Consider the following 14,319-nt stretch of genomic DNA (forward strand, 5'->3'; position numbering starts at 1 on the left):
GGAGAGAGGGCTGTGGCTTGGTACAAAGACATTGTAGCATACATATGGTCCAAAGAAACACTTTGGGCCTCATTACACGGTATGCGGTAATAGCGCCATGGTTGCCGTCGGTATTTTACCGTGTCCGCCTTGGTGGATGGCGGAATTACCGCACTACTCAAGGTGAGCGGGGGTGGTAATTCCCCATTCACCAAGGCACTTCCCCATTCCCATTTTTGCCCCCATAGGGCTCAATGGGAATGGGGAAGGAGCTAATTACGGTACCGCAAATTGCGGTACCGTAATTTGCACCAAGGTCCCTTTGCGGGCCCGTTCCTTAACGGCTGGCAAAACCAGCCGTTGAGGTCGGGTCCCGCAAAGTGACCTTGTAGTAAGGCGGTAAGGGTTTACCGGTACCGGAGCCCTTACCGGTACCAGTAAAGCCTTACCGCATTCCGTGTAATGAGGCCCTTTGTATTGTACAGATAAGTGGTTTATTTAACTACAAGTAGGCCAAGATGAGTCTTGGGTAAATAAGTAGTATCACATATATATAAACAATTATAAAAACCAACTCAATACTTGCAACCCAAAGTATAACCTTATTAAGAATACAATCAGTAAACAAGGAAAGTCCAACCTATTACACATTCAGAATGCAATCAGCTATACTTGGGCAGTAAAACCCGGATGTATATACCTTTTGAATACAGTCAGTATTTCAATGATAGTAGACCCGGTCAGTCATGCAGTGACACTCAGTTATGAAATCACAGAACAAACCAACTCTGTTACAAGTATTTCTTGTGACCTTACTTTTTAGAACTCAGGTCAGAGTTAGTAAATCAACTGCTAAATTTTCTATACTTTCCAGAGGGGTCTGATCTACTCGGCGACAAGCATCAACACCCACTAACTACTATAGAATGCAATAAACAAATCAGAGACACTAAAATCATATTAAACTTTTAAGAAAGACAGCAATATTTCAAGTTTCCAGTATTTCATAATGGACCCCGTTACTATTTTGGAAATGCTCTATGCAGATTCAGGGGAGGCACAACCCAGGGTTACAAGTATACTTTTCTGAATAGTGGAACACAAATTCATGGAGCAGTACGAACCTACAACTACATTTAGGATAACCTTCAGTATACTAGGCGAGTAAGACCTAAAGTTTTAAAACTATTATACTTGTTTTCAGATCAGTGAAACGCAGATTAAGGCATGCAATACATCTTTACACTAATTTTAGATGGTACATAGCCATTTAAGGTAGCGAAGAATCAAGGCAGACCTATTCTAGACGAGCTATACAGCAGGTCAGGGGAAGCAAGACCCAGTTGGTAAAAATATGTACTTAATGTCTGAAGAAAATAAGTGAAACCAACAGCATTATTTTTGGAAGTGGGGGAACCAATTTGCAGGCAAGTAAAATAACCTCATATATACACACTTTTCAGAATGGCAAAACACATTCAAAGGTCAGTAAGAACTTTAACTGCTCCTTTTTAAGAGGGATAGTTACCAACCAACTTTTTCACAAGTAAGTAACTTTAAACACTTATACTTCAAGGCAGAATCATTTTCTTATCCAGTCCTTCCCTAGTCTATTGCACGAGTTATCTCAGAGGCAGAAGTGGGACCCTAGTGGCTGAGGTGTCAGCTGTAGGCAGGGTGAGAGCGAGTTCAGTTGCAGGAAAAGTCAGAGTTCCTGAAGAAGTCTCTTCAAAACAAGTAAGTTCACTTTAGGGTTAGCTCAGGTCCAGCGACTTCAGAGAAGATACCCTAGAACGATTCCAGCAGTGGGCCTGGTTCTTTTTGCTTTGACTAGGTAACTATTTTACCTTGTCCCTAGGTGAAGGGCAATCTTTTTCTCCTCTCACCTAGTCTTTTTCTCTTTTTATGGGTAACCTTTTTATGTCTCACCATACTGTATGGTTGACATTATAGTTTCCTACAATTTGTAGGCTCCCCTGTTAATTTCTCCTTCATGTACTTGGGTGAACTACAGTTCCCAAGCAGTAAAGAGGGATTTTCATCCCCCTTTGCATTTTATATAGTGAGCCAGCACACCCCACCTTACATGGAGTGATGGGGATACAATGTATCCCCTTTCTTACCAGTAACATTTTTATTACAACTGCAAGTTTGCTTGAATGGCTGGTGTCCGTGGTTTTACCTTTATAACTGCACAGAAGGGCCACTATTATTTTCTAAAACGGTGGGCTCCTTTTTTCACCATTCCTTGCTTGCTTGTAGTTTCTGAGGTCTTCCCTGCCATTCTAGGCCGGAACGACATCAGTGGGAGTCTTCGGCAGGAAGCCTTTGTATTCCCTGCCAGGACTCCAGAGTGTCTGAGAAGGCAGGCGAGGGAGGGGGCCAAAACCTCTGCAGCCATTTATCTTTCATATTGTCTGAAAGGTGCCCAGTCTCTATGGGGGGGCTGGCTGTCCCGACTGGACAGCCAGGCCGTCTGTTTCTGTAAAATGCAGGGAGAAGATTGCAAACATTGTGCCGTAGTTCTTGTCAAATCAAACACTCTGAATCTGGAAGCTGCTGACAAGTCGACCACTGGAGCCGAAACTGAAGAGGAAGATTAAGAAAAGATTGATGATGTGAGTTCCAGCAAACAGAGAGCTTGCTGTGTAACCAGAGCCTGCTGTACCCCATCCTTCCAATCGAACTTGGGATCCCGAAAAGGACTACCCTGACCCAGAGACTGGCGTGATCCACTGGACTCAAGACCACCTGCATTTTGAGACATCCCACGTCCTGCTGCGACCTTGCGGGGCTGCAATACACCAATAACCTGGGACCTAGAGCCACCTCGCGGTGCGTGGCCTCCCCCTGGATGACCAAGGACACAATTTAAGTCCTTGAAGTCCCCTGACCAGGGTCCTGGACTAGATTAGAGACGAGAATCCGACTGGCCATATTCAGTGTTCTCTTGGATCCTGAAAAGGGCGCCAAAACCACAGACCCGCATCCAGCCGTGTAGAAACTCTTGCCTGTAGCCTTCCCTGTTGATCCCTGCCACAAAATCCCTTCCAAAGTCCTGTCTTCCATCTTCCCGACAAAGGAATCCATCAACCGGGTTTTTGGCTGCAGATCCTGAAGTCTTCCTGCAACTCCTTCTGTGCTAGGTTACTGTGTTGGCTGGGGTATTTACTTATGCCTTTGTGATTTCTGTAACGCTTTTGGGGTGTTTCACCAGTTCTCCCAGGCCCACTGCTGGAATCCTCCTAGGTTGTCTTCTATTAAGTCTCCAGACCTTTACTAACTCTAAAGTGAACTACTTATTTGTTTTGAAGAGACATCCTCTGGAACTCTGACTTTTCCTGCAAATTAACCCCATCTCACCCGGCCTACAGCTGGGCACCTAGACCACTAGGGGTGCCTCTGAGTGAACTCATGCAATAGACTAGGGAAGGACTGGATAAGAAAAGGATTCTGCCTTGAAATAGTGTTTAAAAGTTACTTGTGAAAGAGTTGGTTGGTAACTGCCCCTCTTAGAGTGAGCAGCTACAAACCTTCTTACTCGCCTTGAACGGCTTTTGCCGTTCTGAAAAGTATGTACAATGTTATTCACTCACCTGTGAATTTGTTATGCCTCTTCCCAAAAGTAATGCTGCTGGCTTCACATTACCATTTCTTTTAGGATAAATGTATATGTTTACCAACTGGTTTTTGCTTCCCCTGACCTGCTATATAGCCTGTCTATACTAAGTCTGCCTTGAGCCTTACTTATCTTGAATAGCTGCGTGCCATCCTAAAATAAGTTTGTCAGTGCTTACCTTAGTTTGTGTTCCAATGATCTGAAAAGCAACTGTAATTGTATATTGCAACTTAGACCTGCCTAGAGTAGCTGCGTGCCATTCTTAAAGTGTCCTGTAGGTGTAGCATAGAAAGTTATTGCTTACCTTGGTCTGGGTTCCACTGATCAGAAAAGCAACTGTAGATGTATGCTACACCATAAGGTCTTACTCACCTGTTATAACTGTGTGGTATCCTGAAAATAGTTATAGGTGTATACTGTTACATGAATTTATGTTCCACTATTCAGAAAAGTATCCTGCCAACAGTGCTGGTTTACTAAGTGATCCCTTAACTTAACTGAGTGGCACTGCATGAATGACAGGGTCTACTACCCATGACTTACTTTAAAGTAATCTAAAAGTAACTGATGGTTTTACCCGCCCATGAATAGGCGTGTCCTATACTAAATGTGCTTGATAAGGTAGGATTTGCCTATAAATTCTGTTCGTTTTCTGAACAGGGTCTATGTTTTGGTCTGTCAGCTTTAAAGGAATGTGTTGCGTTTATAAATAATGTGATAGTACTTATTTTCCCAAGATTCCGCTTGGCTTACTTGTATTTAAATAAACCCTTTATTTTTACAATACATAGGGTTTCTTTAGGACCACATGTATGCTACAATTTCCTTGTACCAAGCTATAGCCCTCTCTCCCTCCTAAGATAAGTCTGGTGGCTCTGTCTACGCTACCTAGGTGAGGGGAAAAAGATTCCCCTTCACCTAGGGACAAGGTAGAATAGTTACCTAGTCAATGCAAAACGTCAGGAAGATTTTAACATTGATATGAAAGTATTACCCAATAACTGCGCCCCATACTAGCAATCCATTAAAAAAAAACCTGCTGCAAGTACTCCGCCTTTGGGCAACTAGTTGTTGTGTTGGCTGAGGATTAATAGACTTTACCCCTTTCAAAGTTGACAAACTAGACAGGATAGATGGCACATCCAGATCATATTGAACAGGGTCAAGCCAGCGGATATGAAACTAAGTTCACTTAGGAAAACATGGTTCCAGCCTTGCCTTTCTGTCCAGGTCCAAACGGCCGACTCAGCTTATGGTCTGGACTTACCAACGCATTTTGGAAGCAATCTCTTGGAAACTTGGAACCTCGATCCAACCAGAGGCCACAGTTTAAACCAAGGACAGCCTTTCTGTGCTGCCTTCGGTAAACCTGGATATATTTCACTCCATCCAGTCGCCAGATCTAATGCATTTGTGATCTATTGTTGGCAAGGCCGGACTGCGATTTCCTGGACTTTCTAGACAGGCCTCCAGAGCCTTTTGCCTTTCCTGTGGTTGAGATTACGGTAGAATCCTTATTTATGTGAGACTACCTTTAGCTCAAAGGCTGTTTTTATCATTTATCAATTTATGTATTCGTCATCCTAAACAAATTACAGATGAATCTTCAAGAATACGCCTATGGGAATGCCACGTCCTGATGAAGATGGACATCATCTGTAATCCAGTTAGATGTTTCTTCCATCGAAACTACTCTTTCTTGGCGTCATGCTTATTACATTGTGCTTATGTACTTATGTGAATTTTTGGGATGCCACCTTAGTATTTGACGTATAGCACCCTATGTCAGATTTTTCAGTGTATGGCTTTAGAATTGTGAGGCTTTGCAGTGCTAATATATCATTGGACTGCCCTATTTGGGATCAATGTTTTGTTCCTCTTTTTCAATTGCCTATGTGCTAGGTTGATTTAATCATCTAATCAATGTATTAAATGAATTAAATTGTTATATTCATTAGTGTCCAGTTGACCTGGCTCCTCCCATCGGAGAGATTATATATTTTTTTCCCCCGATGGAGAAGGTGGCCTCGGCAACGGAATAGTCATTTGAGGGATTATTGTTATTTCTCCCCTGAATAGTTCATTGGCATTAAATTGTTTGCTGCCTCCCTCTGTGGCCACCACTTTTTACCACACTTTGCACTTTACATTTTTGTATGTTTATTCCTGTGTGTATTTCCAACTATTTAATATCTTTTTAAATGAAATTTGACTAAAATAATAAAAATGAATTAATCTTTTTACAATAGGTTTTTCTGTGGTCTGTATGGGGCGATCAGCGGATTTGGGTTGCTGCCTTCATGTTCTTGTTGGAACCATGTTTTCCTATGTGAACTTAAGTTTCATATCCGCTGGCTTGACCCTGTTCAATATTGTTAGTTGCTTCCCCTTCTTGCCAGCGTAGTAGGGGTTACCCATCCATTTAGCGTTACATCCAGATCATATTCCAGGAATAGAAAACATTGCTGTTATATTCGCATCGCTGCCACAGTCCCCATTCTAGAATAATACACACGTGATGTTGGTGCATCTTCTTCATCAATGGGATCAATAAAGTAAAAATCCTGTATGTCATAAATGCACAGTGATGGTATAGACTGTAATACATTTAAACAAGTCTGACCTATTAATTCTTTTATATTCTTTATTAGGACAAATATTCCTAATTGTAAAAGATTTGTCCAGCCTCCCCACTTTCTGGGGTTCCATGCTCACTTTTTTCACCTCTTCTACTGAGGCTTCTTCCTCAGAAAGGACAATTGTTTCGGCGTCAGGATTGGGATTCAGAATCCGCCCTTGACAATTGATCAGATATTTTTCATGTTACCATGCAATTGATATTTGCCTGCGGTTGTCGGATTAACCAACTAATGAACATTCCAGCATTTTTCCCTTGTCTTTGGCTACGTCGCTGTGCCTTTTTGTTTACTTTCTTTTTCGTTTTGATCGGGGCTTGTACTACTGCTGCCAACTCATGATTTTCAGCTTCACCATTATTTTTTGTTAATAGCATCTGTGCTTCACTCGTTGACTTTCATTATTTAACTTGGTTGTAAATATCTGTGAGTTGTCTTGGTCAGTATTCATATTCCCCCCCACGCCCCTACATCGTCCAATGCTGCTTCCCCAAATTCTCTATCATTTGTCCAAGTGAATCAAGCTTTGCAGAGGTGACAATGTTAGAAGTCTATTTTATCTCCCAGTTTCATCAGTGTGGAGCCATTATCTTGTTGACATTCATGGATCCGTCCACATAGCTTCTACAGTTTTTTTGTAGCAAATTGTAGTGTGGTAATTAAGTGTTGCATTTCCTCAATTTGAATCAACTCTCTTGATGTTTGCATAGGGAGACTTTGATAGCCATGGGGAAGATGACTGTCCTGATTCTAGGTCTTTGAACACACAACTCCTTACTTCATTAGCCAGCCCTTGTGCTGAGCTTCGTTTAACTCCTTGTAAAGGTTGGGTGTTAGCAGCACTTGCAAGGAATAGCAAAGATCAAAGTGAATTATTGTCAATAATTAACCAATCAGATTTGTCCTTTTTGACACTAGTTCACCCATTTGCCCCAAATGGACCGATATTGAAAACTTGCCAGTTTTTCTCCCGGGCGTAAGTAAGCAGTAATTGTTTCCCTGTTTTCCCACTGTCCCCAAGCACTGAAGTACTCTTTCGTCGTTTGTTGCCTTTTACCCCTTGTTCTTTCTGCATCTCCTCAGATCGAGGTTCCCCACGCCATTTGGCTGCCAAATTCATCTTGGCGGCATTATATCCATCCTTTGCGAATTATTTTACTTTAAGCGTTACCAAAGTAGGGCGCACCACTCTGTATAATTTCATCTTTTTCTCAGAAATCTCTGCACTCCGGAATCCAATTTAAAAGCATCATAACTGTAGATTAAGTCCACCGTAACAAAATCGCTGCAGTGCAAATTCCTTGCATGGGTACAAACAAATCCTAGCTTTTCTCCAAGCGCACAGCTTTGCATGGATTTATGAGCCGAAAAAGAAACAAAGGAGGCAGCAGTTTAGTACTTAGGTTGCCACTGCGTTTATGTAAAGCACAACTTTTCCAAAGTTCACGGACTCCCAGCACACTTATTCAACTTGTACAACACAGCAATTAACTCTATGCGCGAGCTGCTGGAATTCTATGTTTATTATCACAGAACACTACATGCAGTTATTGCAAGTGAATGAGGATAAGAAGCCACCTGCAGCTGGGGTACAATATTCAAGCTGACTTGCCCACTGCCCGTAAGTATCGGGGGCAGTTAGCCGTTCACCGCGGGACTCCAGACCTCCCCAACCAAGGGGGCTTACAGCTCACGGCTCGTGACCTCAGTTCTGCGGTAACATCAATCCAGGGTCAGCGCCCAAACGCTGTGGCACGGCAGTATTACTGCAGAGTCAACATCCAGCCTGGGGGCAAGCTGCTCGCTGCTCCGCTGGCTTCGTAGACTCCGAAGGCAGAGCTAATCTGCAGTGGAATAGTGAGGAAAGAACCTCACAATGCATCCACAAACCTAACTGGTCAAGCTGCACCTTGTTCATGGTAACAGTTCAGTAAGGCTGTTTCTGACACGCTCTTGACTTTGCAAGGCATGGGTTTACGAGATAAAAAATATTATGGGAATTTAAGCAGCGTCTATTATACATGATCCATTATAGTTGAAGCATTTTCTGGATGTGGGACAAAGCTCTTTTAGACACATTTCTAAACAATGCCACGTATATGTTTGTATGGCACAAGTTGGCTTTGGGAATCAAAAGCAGCTCCTGGTGTCTAGCTAACCAGGATCATTTATGCTACAAGCGCTAGCTAAAAAGTACCAAGTTCCTAGCAAATTCACATACTGTTTTAGCCATTTTAGTTTATTGAAGGTAAGGCATGTAGACTATTTAAAATAGTTTTTCCATGGTGCAATGGAATATATACACTGTACACCTTGAGGGTAAAACCTAGTTATATTTTACTACCCTAGATCCTCGCATGCCCATATAGGTGTGCCACTATTTGTACCAGTCAACCAAGCCTTGTTGTCTCACAGACATTTCAGTCTGTCTACACAATGAACAACTGTCAGCCCGGCCCTCTTCTTTGAACCCTTACTAGCCTGGCCCCTCCCAGACAACTAACACTGGACATGCTCCTTCCCTATTGATACCTTGCCAGCTGGCCCCCAGCTCACTCTGGCCCTATCACGCTGGCCATTACCCTGTCCAATGTCAATCCAGCACTGCACCCCAAATCTGGGTCCTGGTCAGTGATCATTCTGGGTAAGGAGAGGCGTTTATGGTTTAGCTCTTCACTGGCAAATCAGGCTAAATTCTAAGCAAACCACCAACAAAACAAAACGGTGAGAGCAAATAAAACAAAAACACGGATACAAGCATAAACTAAAATAAGAGACAAATGTACTCCATAGGCCAGCAGGTTCGAATAAAACAGGAGAGGGTATGTCAGAGGAAGTAGGACAGTAGAAGATTAACAAAGTAGCAAGGAAGAGAAAATAAATAAATCAGTAGAAAATCAGAAGAACGGGAGCATATTAACACAGGTTAGCAGAGAGATAGATAATAGTGAGCAGAGGTAGAATGGAAAGGAAGCAGAAGATAAAAGGAAGATTGCTTTGTCTGGGCTGCCAGCAACCCCCCCCCCCCAAACCCTCCTCAGGATTGAGGTGTGCAGCAACGGAAAGATTGGGTCCATGGCAGAGGTGACCGTCTGAATGCTGACAGAATGGTTGGCCTTGCAAGACTTTGCTTGTTCTGCAAAGGAGAGATTTAAAAGAAAAGTGGCACAAACTCACAGCCCGTTTGGCTTCGCAGGATCCCACGCATGCCTCCGTGATCTCCTTGTAGTATAGCTGCTGCTCCACAGAGAGCTCGTGAATACTGCGTGGCTTCAAGCGCAGAGGGCCTCCTTCCAGCACCGGAGGCTTCTTTTCCTTGCCTGTGACCAAGCAATGCATTTTTAGTCACTGCTATGCAACTAAGTAACAAGGTGCCTGTACTACAACATGGCCTCTGGGCACACTGCTTACAAATGCACAAACACATGCTTAAACTAACAAGGGAAGAAAATAAATTGGAAACTGTACCCTGCCCACATTAAAGCTTCCTTGAAGGCTTTACTTTAAAAATATAATACAAATCATGTTAAAAACTCACATCCTTTTAATTGTCAGAATCAGAGCAATGTTTGTCCCATTCCATCACCCCAGTTCCCCAAGTGTCAGGGTTGTGAAGTTCTCCTATGCCCACTTCAATGTCACAGCCAATGAAAGGGGATTGCACAGTCCTCCTGAACTCTGATTGCTCCATCACTAATTTTATCAAAAAGGTGGGATGACTCGAAGCTGAATGGAGATGTGGCAAGCGGGTAGACAGCCAATAACAATAAAAGGGGTGTATCCAGAAGAAGATTTCATGGGCCTGAGGAAGTGGTCCAGAGATCAAGGAAACATGGAGAAAAGGTGATACAGAATTCTAGAGGTTAATGTGGGGAGAGAAGGACATTATTTCAGGATGGGAGCTAATCTAGGAGAAATGAAAGGGTGAAAAACCTTAGGGAAAGCTAAAAAGGCACATGAGAAACGGGGAAGGGGACGGGGGGGTGAGCTTGGATGGGAAAAATGAACGCAGGATGAGAAATGGCAGACGGTTTGAGGTGGGCACTGACATTTTCTAGTTTAGGCATTATCCTTCCTTTTTGAGGGGGGAAACAGACAATCTGAAGTGTATTATAATAACTAAAGGAAGGAATGCAGAGTCTTGCGCATAGGAATTCCTGGCAGCTCACACTACTAATGTACTGAACTCGAAGCGAGGCCAGGCAGTTTCCTTGCAGGTGTTTTGAGGGATCCTACAAGGGCTAAAGCCACTTTGTAACCTATGTTAATATTCAAACATCAATTTGGAAGACTGGGACCAGCAGAAATTGCAGTCTTGCTAGGGTTGAGTCATGGTCCCAGGCAAAACAAATTTGATGAAATGATATGCCAGCCTGGCTAAGCTGAACAACCTCATTTTATGGCAATGTTTAAAGTTTAAACTTGGACTTAAAATTACACACAGACAAGTGGGTAACATATGTTGCATATCCTTTATAGAATGTTCAGAACGGATGTTACCACCAATGTCAAACTGCTTAAAGAATAAGATTTGATAGGTAAACAGCCAGCAGAGATCCCATCAGCTCATCCAGGATAGTTCGGAAGGGAAAAGAAAAGCGAGGGCCTGCCACAATTCTGCACACACAGACACACCCTGGATTGCATTATTCACTCAGCTTCTCAATTGTAGTCTTAAAACAATGTATGCACTCACCTTTGCCATCTGGTGTAATGGCATTCTGCCCTTTGCCCTTCAGAGGACTTCCCTCATCCTGCCCTGGCTTCACTGCTTTCAGTGGCTCTGTGGCTTCTGCTTTCTGCTGCTCTTTGGGAGCTGTCAAAGAAAGTAGAATTTACCAACAATAAGAAGTCATAAAGTTGAGGAGAAACAGACTGTTCAATGGAATAGAAACGGAAGTGAGAAAAAGGCCCACACACAAAAGTAAAGCGAAACAAGGAGACCTTTGGCATATTCCACTCATGACAATATGGGAGAAGCACCAATAAAAAATGGAGAGAAGCAGAAAGGGCAGCCTGTCTGACATTCTGCTTCAATTGGTAGTGGAGGACTGTAGATGAAACTACAAAGCAAGGCAGGAAAGACACCTTACCTGGGGGAGGGTTCTCTGGAATAGCAGGTTGTACCCCTTCGATGCTAAGCCAGTGAGCTGAAAGTGGTGTAAAAGAAAATCAATCATTTCGTCCAAATAATTAACATCCTGACCAACAGCAGATACTACTAGTTCATAGGTGATAATTGCATCAGCACATAAACAAGTGTCATCATACAGCTCTTGATCGAAACGTCCTTCTAAAGAGTGGAAGGGAGGCTCGACTTATGTATAGATAAAATGTGTGGGTGTGAGCGTAAAAGAAGGAAATGTTGCACTACCCGAAATGGGTTGAACTAAATTCCCACAAATAAAATCGAACCAAATAGAACCCCATCCACTAGAAAAGTGATTATGAAAGATAGCCTGAAAAGCTGCTCTTCAACTGTTGCCTTCCAAAATTCTCGCAACTTCATCTCAAAAATCCTATTGCCTAAAGTACATACAAGGTTAGAGCCATCTCTCTTAGACTTACCTTTCAGACAAACATCCAGTGGCACTCTGGGTAAAGGGGTGTTGATAATGTCGCTGAGATCCACCTCCTTCTCCTCGTAGAAGTACAGCTCTCTTCCGCCCCCACTGGCATAGCGAAAGGGGATGAATTCCTTTGCTGTGAAACCATAGAGGGGCTAAAGGAAAAAACCATGTCAAAGAGGCTTTCAACACCACACAAAGGTCTTAAGGGAATGCTAGCATGGGCAGTCGTAGGCTACAGCAATTGCACAGAAATGTGCATCAATCTACAAACCCAGCACAGAGAAGACACCCGCTTCCAACCTCTGGCCAGACCAAACACACATTCCCATTAGCAACAGTAACCAGCTACTGATTTATTAACCCGGCAATACAATTGGAGACACTCTTGGATACTGACCTCTACCCCAATGTTGACACCAACAACAGCCAGCCACGTACCCATCATCGCAGAACTGATCCAAAGACGGCTTTCCATGAAGCAATTACCCACCTCTGCCCCTCCCCCAACAGAGAACCAATACCCTGTGACGAGGTCTGAAGTTATCTGGTTCCTAAACATGAAGTAGAGGACAACCTCATCAGGATTCAAATAGGAACTGCAACCCTTTGACTTCCAACACCTGGAACCAGCTGGCCTCTGATGCCAGCACAGAGGCCAGAATTCACTTGTGGGCCTCCAATGCTGTATATATTGCGATCCTCACCTCCACATTCTTCAGTCTTAAGGCCGAGTCTATGTCACTAGTAGTCAGTTTCCGTCTCTTCCCAACGCTCATGAACTTCAAGGCATCCTACAACCATAAACATAACAAGTGAGAGGAAACAAAGGAAATCTAACACTGGTGCATTAAAGTAGAACACGTTTCACATTTCTTACATTCCCAAGCAGGTAGAAATTTCCCAATTCTTTCAAAATGTGTCAAGCTGAATTTTCAAAAATGAAGCACATTACAAATGTTTTGACTCTCCCATTGGTCTTTCCTTCTTTGTTTTCATTTTCCGCTTTCATTCCTTTTCCTTATTTTGTTTCGTTTTACCTTTTCTCTCTCCCCTTATTTTTACCAATCCATCAATTAATTATTTGCCTCAGCGAGTCACATAAATAAGACTATTAACACCTCTCCTTTACTGGATAGAAGCTCATATTCCTGGAGCATGGCAGCTAATTTGCAACTGTGAAGGGTGCTGGGGTAAGGGGGTAGTCCTTACAACGACCTGCTCTAACTTCAGGCATGGAAGTTCCTCCCTTCACTGACTGATTTCCCCCTACTGTCAGACTCCTTGTCTCCACTTTAATGGTCCATGCAATTAGGTGGCACACACTGCATACAAACATTTTAAATGGCTTTGAACTGCTTGATTGGGAAATTTGAAAAACACGGAAACTGATCGATTAGGACAGATAGCAGCAGTTGCCTCAGTCGTTACAAATAGATGACCAGATCAGTGGTGTAGCAAGAGGAAGTGAATAACGGTCTGCTCAGAGAACTGTGTAAAGGATCACAAAATCTCTCAATCACTTGACTGAGGTTCTACAGCTTCCCTTTCACTTGCTGGCTGGCAAATGAAAAGTGAATTATTGCGTTTGAAGCTAGGAGCAGGGTAGTGTACTGTTCATGTACAAAGTCTGCAACTGTGCTCTGGAATGAGCGCCCTTGCATGTTTTGCTTTCCTGAACAGGCTCACTTACCCTTTTTCCCCTAGTGAGTCCTAACTTAAGGCCTCACTAGGGACACAACTCTGATTTGTTCCCCATGAGAAATCCTAAAGTTCAGGTGGGTTGCCTCAAAAGTACCCAGTGTTTTCCGGAGTATGTAACGTTGCTCACTCTTAGGACAGTTTTTCAGATGTCCAACTAAGGGCTTAGTAAAACCATACAACTGAGACAGTACAAAACTGCACTCTTAGTATAAGGCTGTACCACCTGAGTATTTGGTAGTGTGGACCGAGCAGCCAGGCTCATTTTAAGAGGGAGAGAGGGCTGTAGCTTGGTACAAAGAAATTGTAGCATACATATGGTGCAAAGAAACAGTGAAACGCTTTGTATTGTACACATATAGGGTTTATTTAAATGCAAGTATGCCAAGAGGAAATTTGGGAAAATAGGTACTATCAAAATATCTATAAACACACAATGCTTTACTTGAACACAGACCAAAACATAGACCCTGTTCAGAAAACGAACAGTATTTCTAGGCACGTCAGACCTTATCAAACACATTAAGTATAGAACACACCACTTTATGGGGGGTAAAGCCATCAGTTACTTTTAGATTACTTTACAGCAAGTCAACGGTAGTAGACCCTGTCAGTCACGCAGTGACACTCCGTTAAGGAATCACTTAACCCTGTTAGCAGGATGCTTTTCTGAATAGTGAACACAAATTCATGCAACAGTATAAACCAATACCTATATTCAGGATAACACAGTTATACCAGGTGAGTAAGACCTTATGGTTTAATATACAATTACAGTTGCTTTCAGATCGGTGGAACCCTGACGAAGGTAAGCACC

General features: G+C 42.9%; 1 protein-coding gene across 5 annotated transcripts in view; it reads right to left on the reverse strand.

The window, feature by feature from the left end:
- TAF6 (TATA-box binding protein associated factor 6) overlaps window positions 1–14,319 on the reverse strand; it is a 262,044-nt gene that overhangs the window by 201,827 nt on the left and 45,898 nt on the right. For all 5 annotated transcript variants that reach the window (XM_069646383.1, XM_069646386.1, XM_069646390.1 and 2 more), the window contains exons 3-7: window positions 12,509–12,595; window positions 11,803–11,956; window positions 11,328–11,384; window positions 10,931–11,050; window positions 9,412–9,554 (exon numbers count right to left, since the gene is read on the reverse strand). In XM_069646383.1, coding sequence (XP_069502484.1) covers window positions 9,412–9,554; window positions 10,931–11,050; window positions 11,328–11,384; window positions 11,803–11,956; window positions 12,509–12,595 — 561 coding nt within the window. The remainder of the gene's footprint in view (window positions 1–9,411; window positions 9,555–10,930; window positions 11,051–11,327; window positions 11,385–11,802; window positions 11,957–12,508; window positions 12,596–14,319) is intronic.

This window comes from Ambystoma mexicanum, chromosome 1p (assembly GCF_040938575.1).
Source record: "Ambystoma mexicanum isolate Mex_15411 chromosome 1p, UKY_AmexF1_1, whole genome shotgun sequence".
Taxonomy (NCBI): domain Eukaryota; kingdom Metazoa; phylum Chordata; class Amphibia; order Caudata; family Ambystomatidae; genus Ambystoma; species Ambystoma mexicanum.